The sequence below is a fragment of the Aureobasidium pullulans genome (genome assembly GCF_000721785.1).
Source record: "Aureobasidium pullulans EXF-150 unplaced genomic scaffold scaffold_3, whole genome shotgun sequence".
Lineage (NCBI taxonomy): Eukaryota > Fungi > Ascomycota > Dothideomycetes > Dothideales > Saccotheciaceae > Aureobasidium > Aureobasidium pullulans.
Window position 1 is genome coordinate 140719 of NW_021941023.1, and position 17371 is coordinate 158089.

At 51.0% G+C, this 17371-nt stretch overlaps 8 protein-coding genes across 8 annotated transcripts; 3 read left to right on the forward strand and 5 right to left on the reverse strand.

Annotated features, from left to right (window-relative positions):
• Positions 1-178: 178 nt before the first annotated feature.
• Positions 179-967, reverse strand: M438DRAFT_362318 (uncharacterized protein; the record flags this gene model as incomplete). Its single annotated transcript, XM_029907574.1, has 3 exons — positions 179-548; positions 607-864; positions 920-967. The coding sequence occupies 3 exons, from the start codon at positions 965-967 to the stop codon at positions 528-530; spliced, it is 327 nt and encodes a 108-aa protein (XP_029763601.1). The 3' UTR covers positions 179-527.
• A 180-nt stretch (positions 968-1147) lies between these two features.
• M438DRAFT_402837 (uncharacterized protein) lies at positions 1148-5793 on the forward strand. Its single transcript, XM_029909620.1, has 4 exons — positions 1148-2048; positions 2102-2181; positions 2254-2301; positions 2368-5793. Exons 1-4 carry the CDS (start codon positions 1645-1647, stop codon positions 5316-5318), a joined length of 3483 nt encoding a protein of 1160 aa, XP_029763602.1. The 5' UTR covers positions 1148-1644; the 3' UTR covers positions 5319-5793.
• Positions 5413-5806, forward strand: M438DRAFT_124786 (uncharacterized protein). Its single transcript, XM_029898771.1, has one exon. The coding sequence runs from the start codon at positions 5508-5510 to the stop codon at positions 5760-5762; it is 255 nt and encodes an 84-aa protein (XP_029763603.1). The 5' UTR covers positions 5413-5507; the 3' UTR covers positions 5763-5806.
• Positions 5807-6302: 496 nt separating this feature from the next.
• Positions 6303-7611, forward strand: M438DRAFT_124777 (GAF domain-like protein). The gene is made up of 5 exons (XM_029898770.1): positions 6303-6458; positions 6529-6633; positions 6872-6876; positions 6947-7256; positions 7411-7611. Exons 1-5 carry the CDS (start codon positions 6456-6458, stop codon positions 7519-7521), a joined length of 534 nt encoding a protein of 177 aa, XP_029763604.1. The 5' UTR covers positions 6303-6455; the 3' UTR covers positions 7522-7611.
• A 711-nt stretch (positions 7612-8322) lies between these two features.
• M438DRAFT_331943 (uncharacterized protein) lies at positions 8323-10709 on the reverse strand (the record flags this gene model as incomplete). Its single annotated transcript, XM_029903445.1, has 3 exons — positions 8323-9582; positions 9635-9903; positions 9950-10709. The coding sequence occupies 3 exons, from the start codon at positions 10707-10709 to the stop codon at positions 8323-8325; spliced, it is 2289 nt and encodes a 762-aa protein (XP_029763605.1).
• A 743-nt stretch (positions 10710-11452) lies between these two features.
• On the reverse strand, positions 11453-12722 carry M438DRAFT_267420 (calcium/proton exchanger; the record flags this gene model as incomplete). Its single annotated transcript, XM_029900182.1, has 2 exons — positions 11453-12346; positions 12405-12722. 2 exons carry the CDS (start codon positions 12720-12722, stop codon positions 11453-11455), a joined length of 1212 nt encoding a protein of 403 aa, XP_029763606.1.
• A 57-nt stretch (positions 12723-12779) lies between these two features.
• Positions 12780-13309, reverse strand: M438DRAFT_312004 (uncharacterized protein; the record flags this gene model as incomplete). Its single annotated transcript, XM_029902505.1, has 1 exon — positions 12780-13309. A coding segment is annotated over one exon (241 nt), but the record flags the coding sequence as incomplete, so codon positions are not given.
• A 582-nt stretch (positions 13310-13891) lies between these two features.
• Positions 13892-16413, reverse strand: M438DRAFT_342601 (uncharacterized protein). The gene is made up of 2 exons (XM_029904799.1): positions 15456-16413; positions 13892-15403 (listed from the first exon to the last, which is right to left on the reverse strand). Exons 1-2 carry the CDS (start codon positions 15967-15969, stop codon positions 14184-14186), a joined length of 1734 nt encoding a protein of 577 aa, XP_029763608.1. The 5' UTR covers positions 15970-16413; the 3' UTR covers positions 13892-14183.
• Between the last annotated feature and the right edge of the window lie 958 nt (positions 16414-17371).

Consider the following 17371-nt stretch of genomic DNA (forward strand, 5'->3'; position numbering starts at 1 on the left):
CTTTTTCGATCTCCCAGATGTGTTGTCGGACAGTGGTGAATTTAGGCTGCTCCTTCGTGGTTTTCCTTGGCTCCACTTTCGAGAATATCCGAACATGTCTGGATCCTTATCATAGCGGATGACGATTGGGATGTATGAAAAGTATTGAGAAGACAGAAGGAGACACACAGAACGGAAAAGGATGATATGAGAGGTATTATAAGAAACCGTCTTGTCTGGGAAAGTAAACACAAACCTACCTCGTTTGGCATGTATCAAGACGAGGCCTTTCAAAATAACAGGATCGATATCTCACGAACAAGCAGCGGATTGGTGGTCGCAATCTAGCACAATCGGTTTGCGTAATTGTTTGTTTCCCGCCCTTATTCACATATACGTTTCTCTCTCGGGTTATGCGTGACGAAAAGCTCGGCATGGATTGAACGGAAACAAGAAATTGGTATTCGGGAAGAGCGTGTAGCATAAAGGGTACGCCGGGGAAAATGTACAAGACGAATCGGGGGTATGGTTGGCGTGTATTGTAGCGTCTAGTGCAAGTTCTTCTCGACCTGGGAGGGGGTGTCAGTCAGTGTTGACAGCGAGATTGGAGTATAAGGGTCCACGCACTCTCCATCCATTGCTGTATTCGAAGCCGGCGGGAGCGATAGGGCGGTCGACCTGGCCTCTGAGCCAGCCTGTCAAGCGACGGTCGCGGTCCATCACTGTAGTGGGTCCTCGGTCAGTATTTCCGGGACATTGATGGTCGCGGGAGATGGAGAATTGCGCACTTTGTCTGTCCCACTGATCGATGGAGTGTCTGGCGCGCTTGCCACCGTTCTGAATGTTTCTGATCTTTGAGAGACCGGCGCCGGTGATGCCGAAGAACTGGACGTGTGCTGTTAGTTGGAGTCGTCGGAGGGAGCCATAGACAGTCGCATACGGCAAGACAGATGCCATAAGGCAGCAGAGCTTCAAAAGGGACACCCATTGTGTAGTTGTGTGGTATAGACTGCCCTCTGCACCCTCGTCGTCGATAGACCAACCGATTGATGACCAGCTGCGTCTTGGCGCTGGAGAGGCCGATTGTCCGTGGATTATGCTCAAAAGCGGCAGGTGTGGCGAGGCGTCACTTCTCCACATGCTTGAACAACAAGAAGCCTGGGGGGTTGACAGAGGCCAGTAATCTCACATCAATTCATCAAGCCTCTTTACGATCTTGTTGTCGCTGGTTTCGTTGTCGCTCCACCTCGATCTGCCAGAGTAGTCGCTCTCCGAGTCTGCTAGGAGCCATACCTGCCGTCTACCTCGTCGCCGCGTCGACCTCAGCCTCCCCGTCCAAGCTCCCCCGTCTACTCCACGCTACCGACACGTTCCTTGAATACCGCGTACTTACGTGTTCTTTGCCTCTTGCAACACCCTCGACCTACTGGACTACCCCTACCAGCTTTCTGGACTTCTCTAGTGCTACTACCTCAACTTGCGACGACCCTGCGTACAAGACGCCAAGGCTTCAACAGCACACCTCCCTGCTCGGTCTCGATGCGCTCTACGTACATCTCTCTCTAGACGTGCTTGGTTCCAGAAGATAGCTGCACTTGTTGCGCTCAGATCGACTCCAATACCTCCGCAAACTTGCGCCATCGCATACATCTCCTCCATACCACCATGCGCAGCAGTAGTGTGGACGCCGAGGGCGAGGAGGACGATCTCGACATGCCCGAAACTCAGTCGCCTAGCCTTCAGAATGATGCGCCCGAAGACCAGGACGAGGAAGAGGAAGATGAAGAAGAAGAAGATGACGACGAAGATGCCGATGCTGAAGCAGATGAAGATGATGACGGAAGCGAAATCGTTGGTGCTGTAAAGAGAGCTCCCACAAGGAGCAGGACTTCAAGAGCTAGGAAAAGTCGCGACCTGGATAGCAGCGAGGACGATGATGAATCTGGCTCCGACGGCGACAACGATTCCGACTCGTCAGAAGATTCTGCTGTCACTCAGACTCCTTGGGACAAAGAAAGCGATACTGCTCAGGAAGGCGATCAAGACGTTGTTACAAATTCCCATTGCGTGTATGTTGGCATATTGACTGGTTCTTGATGGATTGCTGATCTTGGCTTGGCAGGTATTGCGGACAGGACGAAGAAAACGATCCGAGCGATGAGTATGAAGAATACCTCGAATGTGGTCATTGCGGGGATCATGGTAAGTTTTTATATGATCATGTCGAATGTCAAGCTTTGTCAGGGTCCTTGAAAGCTGACTTGATGCCTGCAGCTCACAAGCAATGCGCCAGAAACGCTAATTCGCTTAGCCCCGATCAAGGTACGTTGAAGCTTGTGACTTCTCCACTATACTGATATGTATATGCTAACATATGTGCTTCATCAGATACAACTCCAGCTGGTTGGTTCTGTGACGACTGTGTTGGACATGGCTTCCATCTTCAGCAGGAGGTCGACAGATTGACTATTAATGAGGGCTCTCAACGACGATCGTCTGTCCCCAAGCTAGCCCGTGATCTTCTTCCTGCTGCTCGAGGTGGTATCAAACCAAACTCACATTCAGTGTTTAACAATTTAATACTGGACGATGATCCGATGGATGGTTCGCGGTCTCTTAGAAAACGTAAGAATTCTTCCGTCGAGACTGAGGAACCACCGCGGAGGGCGACGTCACGTAAGAGAAGACGATCGACGGCATCAGACAGCCAAACAAACATCAATGTAACGCCGAGGGATATGGTCAAGGAGAAGTCGACGGCGACCCAAAGCAGTGGCTCGGCGAAAAGTGAAAAGTCTTCCAACACGCGCGCGACTCGACTGCGCGGCCAGCCTCCTCAAAACACAAACGCAAGAATCATTTCTGCCGAAACATCAGACGACAATCCGAAAAGTATTATTGTTGCCATCCCTATCAGTGCCGGCGCGCTTGAGAATATTGAACGCAACGCACAAAGAAAGGCTCGCAGACGTGAAAGAGATAGAGCACGTCGAGCGCTCATGGGTAACCGCAAGAGAAAGGCTGGCGCGATGAAGAAGTCTCCTGAAGTGGAGGAGACTTTTGCTTCGTCGTCACACTATCCTGCTGTCGCCACTACGCTCTATGACAACCCCTACTACCCCTTTCCTGACCGCGAACTGGACACAGTGCAGGGCAAGCCATTCGGCGGCATCCTCACTGACGCCGAGGCTGACACAACTAAGACTTACCCTCAGCAAGGCGACCGTGACCTTTTCGAGGAATCTCGCCGTCAAGCAGAGGAAGCCAGAAAGGCTGAACAAGAGGCTAATCCCATCGAGTTGCCAGTCAGATCAAAGTCGTCCGGACTACCTACTAAGATTAAGTACATCCACTTCGGCGGTTGGGAGATTGAGACACTGCACGCTGCGCCTTACCCGGAAGAGTACAATCGTAACCCGATCCTGTGCATCTGCGAGTTTTGCCTCAAGTACATGAGCTCGTCCTATGTCGCCTTCAGACACAAGCTCAAGTGCCCTCACAAACATCCTCCTGGCGACGAAATCTACCGCGACAACATCATCGACGCCGATGGAAACAAGAAGAGCATTTCTTTCTTCGAAGTTGATGGTCGCCGCAGCCCGCTTTACTGCCAAAATCTTTGTCTCTTGGCCAAGCTCTTCCTCGGATCGAAGACTCTTTACTACGATGTTGAGCCATTCCTCTTCTATGTCATGACTGAAAATGACGAGTTTGGTTGCCACTTTGTCGGCTACTTCTCCAAGGAGAAGAGAGATTGGATGCCACCTACGGACCAACTCAGCCACGTCAACCTTTTCCCGAACTCTCAACCCGACCACGCTCAAGCCAACGCTGGCGCCAACTCTGCTGATCCTCCTGGCAATAACGTCTCTTGCATTCTCGTTTTCCCTGTTCATCAACGCCACGGATTCGGTCGTACGTTGATCGAGTTCTCCTATCTTCTGACTCGTGTCGAGGGCAGAACTGGTTCTCCCGAAAAGCCGCTTTCTGATCTCGGTCTTGTGTCTTACCGCTCATACTGGCGTGGCGTCATGTGCAGACTACTGCTCAGCTACAGAAACAGACCCAAGGGCTCTTTCAGTGCCACCTTCGCCGGCATGGCACGCGAAACTGGTATGACTATTGACGATGTCATCTCTTCCCTGGAAGCTCTCCGCGCGATTGTCAAGGATCCGGTCACAAACAAGTACGCTCTACGTTGCGATTGGGCCTACATGGCAGAATACCTCGAAAAGCACGACAAGAAGCGTCACATCAAGATTGATCCCGACAAGCTCACCTGGGCACCATACATGATGGGCAAACCCACGAGCTACTTCCAAGTTGGCGAAGAGGCTACCGGCCCCATTCAGACCAAGGCCCGCCGTGATGAGCCTGAGGACATTCAGGCCGTGCAGCCCGAGGAAGGTGTTCAGCAGGCCCAAGTTAATGGCACATCGACTCCTGACCCGGAAGTCGTTAACTGTGAGGGCATCTCTCCCAAGGCCAGTCGGAAAGCCCCTCCATCAACCCTCACACCTCAACCCTCCTTCACCAAGGATTCTCCCCGCCGCCGTTCACCTCGGAAATCCCAATCTCAGCCCCAGTCACAAGCTCAATCTCAATCTCAATTTCAATCTCAGCCCGAGCAAACCAACGGCTCAGTAGAAGATGATCCAGCCTCCCAAAACGACATCTCGGACACCTCATCAGTCAGACGCGGATCCGCATACACGGAGGATAGCATTCCCGCCTCGCGTTTCGAAATCTTCCCACCCCTCCCGGGCCAATCCACCAAGCGCAAGCCCGGCCGTCCCATGGGAAGCCGCACCCGCTCCAAACTCACACCCTCCAACAGACGTCAAAACAGCATCGAAAGCAACAACAACAATACCATCATCACCGGCAAAGGCACAAGCACACCACGCGGCCGCCCCACCAATGCAGCCCGTCGCGCCCGCAGCAAATTGGATGAAATGGAAGTCGCCCCCTCCGCCGAAGAAGAAGATGAAGTACAACGTCAAATCTCCTCTGAACACGAACGCGCACTCGAAGATGCCGAGGACGCCGTGGACGAGAACAGGGGTGCGGCATTCGTGCGTCCTAGATTCATGGGTAGAGTTGAAGTTCCCGAACATGCTGTTGTTGAAGACGACGAAGATGAAGACGAAGATGCAGAAGGAGAGGATGTGGAGATGGGTGAGCAAGAGGTTGGCGTTGGTACTGGATATGATGGTTTTGGTGGTGTTCGTGGTCTTTCTGGATTTCCTCCTGATGATGATGATGATGACGAGGAGGAGGATGAAGACGCCGATGCAGACGGTGATAGTGATGATGAGATGGTGGATGCGGACGCTTAGTTTTGGTCCTGATTCCTGCATCATGCACACACACGCGACTTTCCTCTCACGGCTGCGAATGAGGGCAGGCTGTCGACAGACCTGACCTGACCTCACCTCACCCCTTTGCTTTTTTCTGGTTTTCTGATTTTTGATCCTTCTTTCGCAAAAAAAGGGCGTTTTCTGGGCATTGGGGATACGAACGATACCATGGGAAGCCTCTATTTTTCTCGTTTTTCTTGCTTTTTGCTTGCCTTTACTTCACTTCTTCTTTCAGCACAGGCGCTTCGTCAGGGAAGTCGAGCTTTTTTTCTTACTCTTTGTACTTTTACCACTTTCTCAGATACCAGGAGTTTTCGGAAGCAAGGGGAGGGAAGCATCATTCACCACAGAATCGGCAGTGGAGCAAGGAGGACCATAGGGGAACTGTTGCACGTCTGTCTCACCTCATACATCAACCATTAATCACAAAATGCAAAATGCAACAATTGTCAAGATTATCGTAAACATCGTTTTCCCATCTGCTTTCTTGTGTTCCTTCTCCTCTTCAGCGCACGGGTGCTAGTTTTCCACAGGCTATCGGGACTGTGAGACACTTGCCATGGAGTCCAAAACCCACCACCGACTGTAATATCGATGCTCGCAATCCCTCCGAGCACGAGAAATTACCTAACATATCTTCAACATCGACGAACTCGATTCTCCTTTCGAACCCAACACCTTCTGCGGGAAATCGAAAAAAAGGTCCCGATAACAGAGATATTGAATTACGAGCAGGGTGGCACAACTAACCAAATCGACATGGGACCAAAATTCGACATCTCGGGTATCCTCGGCATTCCCATCACCTGATGGATATTTTGACCCAAACTTTCTGTCTAGAATCCTTTATGCACGAGAGACACCCTACTCTTCTTGCTTGTTCGTAGTTGAGCGACAGGTGGCGTGCTCTGTTTTCCTCCTTCCTCTTCCATCTTCGAATTTTTACGTGATGTTGTGTTGTGCTGTGTGTGGCCCGAGCAAATTGCGGAGTGGAGAGAGAGCCCGAACACATCCGTATTCTTTTTTTTTCTCCTGTTTTGAAACAACTCATTCCTTGTCGCGTGACTCAATTTGAAAGGATATAATTGTTAAGAGAAAGATAAACAGCAAAGAAGAATGGTGAGAAAAGTGGGAGTAATGTGTGGGAGAGGGCGGATTGGCTAAAAGGTGATGTTGGGGGTGTGTTTAGGTGCATGCCGACGCGTCCAACTTTGACTCCAATGTGAGCAAGCAAGAAGCCTATGCTCAGGTGTTGGAGCAGGCGAGGGGATTATTTTTCGAGCAGAGGAATTGGGTAAGTTGTATTTTCTCCTATCATCAATTGTCTTCTCATACGCATCAACCTATTGTCTATTCTGCTCTTTCCTGTGGATCATCATCATCGTCATCATCAATCACGAAAAGAAGTGTGATCTTTATCATCACCAAAACCAAACATGCCTTTTTCCACCTTGTATCTATGATACGCCGGTCCCCTTCCCAGTTTCCATCCTATCGACATCAATTAGGAACACAGCTAACAAATCCCACAGGTCTGGTAAGCAAGCTACCCCCATCCCCTTCCCTATCCTCTCACCCAACCACTAACCTCCCCCTTCCCACAACAGCAACCTCTCCAACGCCGCCTCCCTCCTCTGGCACTGCCTCCACGCCCTCCCCTCCCCCAGCAACCACACAAACTGGACCGGCTTCTACGTCCTCGACCCCTCCTCCCCTCCCACCACGCAACTGATCCTCGGCCCCTTCCAAGGCAAAGTAGCTTGCCAGACCATCCGCTTCGGCAGGGGCGTCTGCGGTGTAGCCGCGCAGACCAAAACGACACAAGTGGTCAGCGATGTGGAAATGTTTCCTGGCCATATCGCCTGTGACGCGGAATCTAAATCGGAAATCGTGGTCCCTGTGATTCAGAATGGCGAGGTGAGTTTTTGTTTGCCCCTGCTATTCTTTTTGTTTTTCTTTCGAACCATTTGGTCGTTTGCACGCAGAGGAGTGTTTTTTCTTCTTCTCCTATGGTGTACAAAGAGGAATCATTTTTGGCTGATTTTCGGGGTGCGTTTGGGGGAAAAAACAGGTCGTCGCCATCATCGATGTCGATTGTGCCGTCAAAGACGCCTTTGACGATGAAGACAAAAAGGCTTTGGAAGAGTTGGCACAATTGATCGCAGATTCTTGCGATTTCTGAAGACCACTTTGACTCGAAAACACATCGAAAAAGGCCAGCGAAGAAAACTCTTTTTTCTTTTTCCGCTCAACGAAAACATGATTTGGAACAAAGGCCTTGACTTTGTATAGTCTGAGGCATTTACTGTTATCGAGGAGATTTGTCGAGCATTTTGGCTCTGGAAGGAAGGAGGAGGCAGATCATGGGACGGAGGTTCCCTGACCGCGGGATTTGTGCTTAACAAGTCCTGGAGGGTACTTTTTGGGAAAGAAATTCCGATTCGCCGACTGCCTCTTATGCATTCCGTCCAAGAGCAAGCTAAAAGAGAGTTCGGTAGATGGATGGATGGATGGATGGGGGTATTCGCATAATCTGGTCACGATATCTTCTTCGTCTTTTGGCCAAAAAAAGAGAATCATCCGGAACCGGCGAAACTACCTGAAGCAGAAAATCCTTTTTACCAAAAATCTTCAACAGAGGAACTTTTCTATTACAAAGACCTCGTGCAGTGGTCCCTAGCCACTATTGCTGACGGAAAAATTCTATCGTGTGTGACCAAAAACTTCTCACAGTGCTTGTGTAAGAACGATTGTTTGATGTGCAAAGTGCTTCTCAATGAACGAACCAAATCTATACACTCAAAAAAACCAATACTGGAATGATGATGTTGCAAATGAGCGGAAAAACTAACCGCCACTGCTGCGAGTATGATGCAGTGACGATCTGGTATCTCTGGGTTGTAAAGCAGCAAGAAACAAAAAAGAAAGGCAATGAAACAATATACAAATGCAAAGAGGCAAAAGGAAGGCTGTTTTTTTTTTCTCAAACGACCTTTTTATCCTCATCCTCAACCTCTTCATCCGCATCAGCCATCTCCCATCCATTATCAACAGCAGAGGCATCTTCACTTCTTCTCCTGCGTCCACGCTGCTTCATCGCATCCCTGATCTTTTCGGTGACTTCTTCGTAGCCGCCTTTGGAGTCGATGGTGGTCATGGGTTTCATGGCTGTGAAGCCCATACCGCCATCACTGCTTGTGCGACTGCGGTTACGGCTGCGAGAGCGATTGGGTGTGTGAGGTCGCGATGAGAAGAAGCCGAAGCCGCCGATGTTACCGAACGACTCGTTTCTAGGAAGATGCGTGGTGTTTTGTCCGCTGCCGCCGCCGATGCTTGCGCCTGCTGTGCCTGTGCGGCTGAAATAGCTTGTTAGATCGGGAGATGTCATGGACATGCGGTCGTATTCGGAGCTGCGACGTGAGCGAGGTGTTTGAGGTTGAGAATATGAGGGTGAGAGAGGGTGGCTGGGGTCTGAAACGATGCGTTGGTGATCGAAGTCTGGGTATAGCTCAGGTCCAAGCTCGTTGATGACTTCGGTCACTTGTTCCACCAATGAAGCGCGCTTGGCTCTCAGCTTGACAAGAGTGTTTCCAGATGAAGGTCCCAAAGAGAGGATCAAGGGGCGTAATGACTTGGCGATATCCATGCCAACTTCACCGAATCTGAGAGCGGCGAACGTGATGGCTGGGAAGAGGATGTAGCCAAAAGCGAATACAGCCCATAGAGGAACCCAATTCGGTACGCGACCTCCAATGCGGTTATAGTGAGTCCAGATGGCCAGAATGATGTTGTAGAAATTGTAGAGAAGAGGTGCGACAACCAAGGAGACAAGCAATTTCCAAGTAGCCATGACATCGCGACCTTGGATCTTGACTGTAGATGCTGCCAAGGCTTCACGAGACTTCTTGATTGAGTAGACCTTGCCGGTGATGAAAACGGGAGCAAAGAGAACCAGACCAGGAAGAACTGCAATAGCCAGAACCAATAATTTACCGAGACGGTAGAACAGTGTGAGGAGGACCTTGAAGATTGAGAACTTGGCGTAGCTAACTTGGTGATCTCGAATGTTTAGCATCATCAACTCCTTGTTGTATGCCAGGATAGACTTTTTCAGGTTGACAATACGAGGATCGTCCTTGTAGGTGGTGTAGCCCTTTACGAGACGTCTGTTTAACTCAACGATCATGGGTAGAGGGAGCTTCTTTCCTTTGGGGTTGTACAAGCGTCTGACTGCCTGAATGAGCTGGATAAATGTTAGCAATGGATTGAAACGTCATCAAAGGCGACCAGCATACCATGAGAGTATCGTAATCAGGGCTTGTGACAGTGACCGAGACAAGAGCTTGGTAGACAGTCTCCAAGACTTGGCCGACAGCTTCACGCTTCTGACCATTCTTGTACATCTCGACCAGCTCGTTGGGGATCTCAACAGGAGTCCCAAATTCGACAACGGCTCTCGAACGGAACTTGTGAGCGTGGAAATAGTTCATGCCGCAAGGCACAATCTTGACACCGCAATTCGGGTCTTCTGCAAGAGCACCAAGAGCCATGATGGCGACACCAGCTGTGGAATGTTAGTCGAGTCTTGCAACAAAAGAATCCTTACACACCTTTCAGCGGCAAAAGCTCTGTTCTGTCGTGACTACCTCCTTCGGGGAAGATACCAATGCAGCCACCCTCGTGCAGTTTCTTAAACACAGAAGAGTAGACTTCGCCCTGATCAACATGAGGAGCAACCTCGAACTCTGTGCCCTCGAAACCTTCCGTCAACTTGGCCTCTGCCTTTTCATCCTTGACTTCCTGGCCAGTCAACTGGCGCAAAGCGACATTACCGCTGAATGGCTTCTTCAGACGGATCTCATTCGGGCCCAGAATTTCCTTGATCTCGGTGTTTGCAAACTTGTTCTTAAAGCTCGGCAATGCAAGCAATCCTCCAACCATGTAGATGTCCTTGTTCCCAAAGTCGGTGTCAATTCCCTTGACCAGTGTTGGATCATCCTTAGGATCGGGCAGGTATATTCTTCCCTCGACCGGCTTTTTCGAGTCCAAGGCACGGCCAACAGGTACTGAGCCGACCATACGAGCACCCCAGCCAATAAACCTTCTCTTCATGGACTTCTCTGCGATAAGCCAGCAAACACGACGGTAGGCGTCCATACGCAGGACGCGCATAAGGATCAATGGGTCGACGAATTGATTGGCGTGAGGAGCTGCGACGATAATGACGGGTCCATTGCGAGGAACCTTCCAAGAACTGCGAGGGTGGACTTCGCGGAAGAAGAGGTCGACAAGGACGGAGAAGGTCCATAACCAAGCATCATAGATGAAGTTTGGCCAGAAGCTGGACTTGGACTTGCGAGGAGGGGCCATGTTTCGTAGCGTAGATCGAGGTCGAGTGAAATTACAATGTTAGGTCGGTGGGACGACAGGTGAGATATAGGCTACCAGCTACCTCTTCCCCGCCGAATGGCAGCAGTGGCTTTTCCTTGAGTTGTGTCACTTGGCGGGTCTGGTCGAGAGTCGGGCGAGTGACTTGCAGGCATCCGTTGCGGCGCGCCGCGGGAAAGAGCCTCAGTGCTAGGGGGTCGGTGAGGGGAAGTTGAGCGAGATGCGGTCCACAGGATGCGACTTGTAAATTTTCCTAGTTGGAGATCTCGTAATCTCAACGCGTCGTAGGCGGCCTTTGCATATGCTGGTGGGACTTCAACAAGGGGATGCTACTTTTTGTGCCGCAACGAAGGAGCTGGCGGGGTGTGACTTCCTGGGGAAAGCTGACTCGCCGTCATTCGGATCTTCCTTCCGGGAGTCTAGTCAGCTCATCATGGTCAGCTACACATGTAGCACAAGACACGATATAAGATTAGATAAGGCACTGCCTGCTTGATTTGCTACTACAAAAGAGATGCAATTATCTATACACAAGGAAACAATGCTCCTGCTTCAAGCAGAGCCAACGCCAGTGCCTCCACAACTTGCCGACTTTCCCATTCTTGTCCCGAACTACTGCGTTTGTATGTTTTACTGCTGAAGCCTTTTGAGGGTATCATAGTTGCACTCGATGTAGGAATGACTGGCGATAAGAACGCGCAAAGCACTCAATTTGCAAACCTCAATTAGAAGAGCTTGGGAGGGTTGGAGATCGGGTCACCAGCATCATCAGGGTAGACCCAGAAGGCAAGAGCGATGATGATGTACATACCCAAAGACATGGCGCCCTCGAGGTAGTTGCTCTTTCCATCAGCGATCAGGTAGTTAACCACGAGAACACTGACGAAGAAGACCACAGTCTCGAACATCTGGAAGTGAAGGGTCATGGGCTGACCCATGGCCCAGCCGAGGATGACCAAGAAGGGAGTAACGAAGAGAGCGATTTGGAGAGAAGAGCCAATCGCAACACCGATTGCAAGATCCATCTTGTTCTTGTATGCGACAACACACGCGGTAACGTGCTCTGCCGCGTTTCCGACAATAGGCAAGAGAATCAAACCAATGAATGTCTTTGAGATATGCGCCTCTTCAACGATAGCATCGATCGAGTCGACTAGGTATTCAGCACAGACGGCAACGGCGACAGTGATGATGACGAGAGCAACGGCGGCGGGGATAGGTTTCAGAACCTCGGGCTCCTTGTCCTCCTCTCCATCTTGCTGCTCCTCGTCGAACAGGTTGGCGTGAGTCTTGAGCTGGAAGAAGAGGTAGAGACAGTAGAGGATGAGCATGATGATAGCAGTTCCGTGAGAAAGGATCAGGATGTTGTCGTCAGTGCGCTCCTTGGAGTTGGCGAGCGCGGCATAAAGAGTGGCAGGGATGATCAGAGAGGCCGAAGCGACGGCCATAAGAGATGACATGGTCGAAGCAACAGTCGAGTTGAAGGACTGCTCCTGGTGTTTCCAGCCACCGGCGAGGAAGCAGCAGCCCAAAACGAGGAGGATGTTCGACAAGATACTGCCGAGCATACTGGCCTGGACAATGCGAATCTCGCCCTTCTGAAGAGCAACGATCGAAACCTGCGCAATGATTTGTTAGCCATGTTTATAGACTGGCGCATATCCGTAATCCACATACAATCAATTCGACGGCATTTCCGAAGGTCGCGTTCATGAGACCACCAATTGTCTGACCCAGCTTTACACTCAGCTCTTCGGTAGCGAAACTCAGGAGAGCAGCAAGGGGAACGATGGCCAGGAAGTTGACGACGAAAACGGCGGTAGGGTCCATGCCCAGAGCTCCAAGAATGATACCGGCGGGAACAAATACGAGCAGGACGTTGACATAGTTGCTGGCGAGGACGGCCCAGGTGATGTAGAGGAAGCTCATAGGATAGCTGACCCAGGCTCTGTCGTCCTCGCGGTACGATGCCACACGAGTGCGCAAGCTCTTCATGTTGCCAAGACGCGAAGTGCCCTCGTTGACAAGAGGGGTGTTCTCGTCGGCGTCGCCATTGGCGCCACGTTCTTGACCACGATCCATAGAGTTGCGTGATCCTCCGGTTGAGCTTCGTCCAGCGCGTCCAAACTGGGACTTGACCTTGTCTTTATTTCTCTCTTGTCAGCGATGCGCCAAGAAGGGCCGAGTAGTTCAGTGTCAGAGCGAGGCAGGGTGGATCGTGACGTCCTGACAGATAGATGGGCTAGGGATAGGGCCGGATGTCACTCACTCATATCTTAGGAGAAGAGAAAAGAGGTCGAAAGGTGGATCAAGGTATTAGCTGAATAAGAAGGCAGGTCGGTCACCGGACTCGGTAGGTCAAGGATAACTCTATTCTATGATGCGAGCTGTGGTGACTGGTGAACCGTGAAAAAGGAACCCGTTGTGGAATCAATGGAACCCGCTGGCACTGTTCAAGCCAAGAGGAATGGAACGTGGTGGAGGCGCAGCACAGCACGCTTGCAGCAAAGAATTGGAGGAGAAGATTATGGTGCGAGATGAAGAGCGGCGCAGAAGTGACAGCAAGACCAAGAGAAAAGGTGTTGCACGAGAGGTTTGGCGCCCTCCTCTACCGAACAACTTCTCGTTTGTGGATTTTTGGGAGGGAGATTGATGTCATTGAGGCTGTGCAGCTGGTGTATCTAAACCTAATTTTGCTTAGAGTGACCTGCTTTCCCCATCTTGCACCTGAAACATCAAATCTTTCTTGCATCGCATCGTATCAACCGCTTTCCGAAGCAGAAGAGAGCCTCAACGGTTGCAACATCGACAATCGCTGGTTGACGGCGAGCATTGGGAGAGCGTCAAGATGAGCCTTGATGTCGCCGAAACATGGGGTAAGTATATCAACTCATCCCGAGCCGCGATAGGTACCTAACCGCGGTAGCACCACCATAAGTGATAGGGCAGCAACAGGTGATTCCCCGGTCGCACAAAGGTCAGCCATGCACAGGTCGCAAAGTAACAAGTTGCCAATCACCAAGAGATCGATTTGCAGATCAAGCCCCATGCACGATAGGCGACCTCTTGCGTTCTACCACATGTCCTGCATCGACATACATCAAGCAGATGCGCTGTCGTCAAAACGAACGCTTGTAAAGGTTGCGAACATCGAGATAATTAGTAGTAAGTATCGCATTGAGGACATAAAATCATAGTAGCAATCGCAGCGACTGTAGGTGCTGTCGACGCTGAATACCATAACCAAGAAACAGACCCATCATGAAAGAAAGACAACCAAAAATCAAAGACTGACCCCGAAATCAAGAAAGCAAGAAACACATGACTCCTCGGTGTATACCATTCCAACCCACAATACCTCCCAAAATGCTCTCTGCATATAACACCTATCCCTCTTGAATACGCCATCGACGCCGTCGCAGGAACGCAGTCAGAAGCATTACTGTACTGTAGTATCTAATGACCCTCGATAGCGTATCCCTCGTCTGGGCCCCTTACAATGCCCACTCTTCTTGTGCCCGAGTCGTGGATGATTTCGTACAGTCGGCTCTTCTGCGCCTCTCTGGTGGCCCGGAGAGTGAGATAGGTGCCTTCAAGCCCCTTAATCTGCTCGTCAACGGTGAGGGTGCTCGTACCATTTGATCTCACAAGCGGGGATACTAGCTTCTTGCGCAAGATCTCGAGGTTGCTCTTGAGTTGAAGCAGACGACCGTTGTGGTCAACCAGAACATGCTTGTTCTGAATGGTGCGTTCGCGCAGAGATGAGAGGAGCTGTTTGTTCTTCTCGAACTTCTTCAATCGCGATGCGTTGACTCCAATAACTCTTGCCCACAGCGAGGCAAGCATCTCATTTTCTTCACGTTCCTGCGCGTCGGTCTCGCGAATGACAACACGTTGTAGGTTGAGGAATTGACGGTCGATCGCCTCGAAGTGGGCGAACAAGCTCATGCTTGCAGTCAACTCATTGTTGATGCTCTCTTCGAGTACTCCGAGGAATTCGGTAAAGGTGCGTTGGAGGGTGGCGCGTGAGACTTGCGGCGCGGTACGACCGAAGAGCTCAGCAACGATCTTGCCGACTGCGGTCTGTTCTCCTGTCCGGTGGTCTTCAAGGAGGCCGACTCGCGACAGTAGAGAGTGAAGGTTGGAGAAGGCCAACGACATATGTGATGCTGGCAAGGTGTTGAGCTTCGTAAGCTCTCTTTGTGCCCACTCCATGACGATGAGGATGCTGTCAATATCGCCATCAACGCCGGCGAAGAAGCGGGTCAGTTCGTGGGCCAGGTTCTTGAGACTATCTGAAAGTTCGTCGAGTTCGCGCACGATGATGGGACCTGAGGTCATGTTTGTTGAGCGGACGCTCTCACCCAGGTCCCATACGGCGACTCCGGTCTCTCCCAGCTGAACGACCTGACTGTGGCCGTTTTCACTGTAGTACATGAGAGGTTCAAAGGACTTGGCCAGACCGGCCACTTTGACGAGATCAGGGGTAGGTCCAGTCACGGGTTCTGAAAACAATGCGCGAGTGAGAGTCAGCACAAACAAAGCTGTCATCAATGAGAGGAAGGTAGTGTATCGATTCTTGGTAAAGCGACCCCAGACTTTGCGGAAGTGGGCTATGACTGCTTCGATGGGTTCTGTGCGCTGTTGCACGTCTGCTCGAACGGAAAAACGGATATCTACCATCCTGGTCAGCCGTCATGATCAGTTGAATCACACGACGAAGCATACAGTTATCATGCTTATCGGGCCATGACTGGTCACCATCCTTCTGTGAGTGGTTCATCTGCCTTCTCTTGTCCTCATCCTGCTTCAGCACAGCGGCAACGGTAGGACTGTAACTAGGTTCTGGGCTTCTACCCTTGAGAGGGCTGATTGGAAGAGGGATCCCTGCTGCGACCAAGATGTCTTCATCGTCATCATCGTATGGCGTCAAGCCCTTCCTGTATTCCTCGGGACTGCATTCCCTACTTCCATATGGCGACATGAGGCCGGTCTGTTGAAGGTGATGCTTGAACCAACCACTTCCTGCCTTACGCCAGGCCGGCGGCGACCAACCTCCGTTGATGTCGGGTTCGGTTGCTGCCTCGGAGTAGTCTGAAGCGGTCGGGCTCATGAAGTGGATACGCGCATGCGAATCAGGTCGTAAGAATTCTGGAGAGTTGGCGCGAAACTCAAAATCTTCCATAGACGCGTCGACCGAAGGGTGCGATTCGTAGATGGGGCGAGTGATAGTCGTGCTCATGCTATGGCGGTGGGATCGCGTTGACGGAGTTAAGATAACGGGTACTGATAAGCTTTCGAGTACGACGTCGATGGTACAAGATGGATTGTTGTATGTGTTTCCAAGGAGCAAGGATATATGAAAGAGAGGTGGGTGAATGGGTCATGAACAGGCGCAGCGGTCAAGAGCAGTAGGCAAGAGCGCAAGACGCTATCAGTGTTGAGTGTGACTGGACCGAGAGTCAGTTGTGCGCCAGCCCTACCAGGCACGCGCGCGTTGATCGGCTTGCGGATTGTCGTCTTTTGTTTGACGACAGTGTTTGTCGCGCGTTTGTGTTCGAAAAGTACCTGAGTGGAATTGGACAGTGTATAGTTATGCGCGATGGATAAGAAGGAGGATCGCCCAGAAATGAAAGTGGGAGTGCGAGGGTATAAAGAGGGGTAGGTATCTACTTGGGTCGCCCGCCAGCCACCCGACACCAGGCGCAACCTTGGGATCTTGTTCTGATTGGTTCGAGATGCCGTTTTCTGACATTGCGACTTCCACTTTTCCGTTGCAGCTGGCCAAAACTGGCTGTCGCAACGATATTTGTCCTTCGCAGACCTTCAATTCACATTGCTTTTCTCGCAAAAGCCCATTTAGTCCATTCTTGGAGCGCGTACTCGTGTCTGATTCGCGCGCTTTGTTACTCAAAGTATGCAATAGCTTGGAATCCGTCCCGCTCACGAGTTTCGGCCCAATCGATCTGCCAAACGCAGCCGACCCCACTTCCTCCGTCTTGGAGTGTCTGGAGTTTAAACCTCGAGCCACCAAGGTAGGTGCACAGGTGCATGGCCAGACGTTTACGCAGATGGCTGTTTGCACATATTCATTCATTCTGCTGTTTGTTGAAGAGTCGGAAAGGTGCAAGATGAGACGTCTCAAGGGCGGAGTCAAGGGCCCTTGCAGCAGCGATCAGAGCGATCAGTCAAAAGTCGCGGCAACAGATGTCCTGCTGACCGCCAGTTCGAGCCGCCTCTGATATCACCTAGCTTATCTTTGTTCGGACCTTGATGGTCCCCGTGGAAGAGGTCGTTATCATGATTGTAGTCAACCTCCATGAGTCGCAACATGACTGTTTCTACACGCGATCGATTTACAGAGGAGTTGAGCAAATGCTTTCATTATCGATTGGGGCAAGATACGTTTGGTTCTGTCCTTCGACAATCTTCATATCTTGCATGAACAGCGCAAGGGTATGCGGGACCCCGACTGGCATTTGAAGCTTGACCTGATCCACAATCTCGTACCACGACGCAGGGTATAACGCCAATCTTGATCGAGAGATTATCGCAAACTTAGTCACCCTGCAGTATTATCCGGTCGAATTTTGGAGGTTGTATCGCATCAACAGTCATTGACCAGAACATCGCCAGACAGGAGC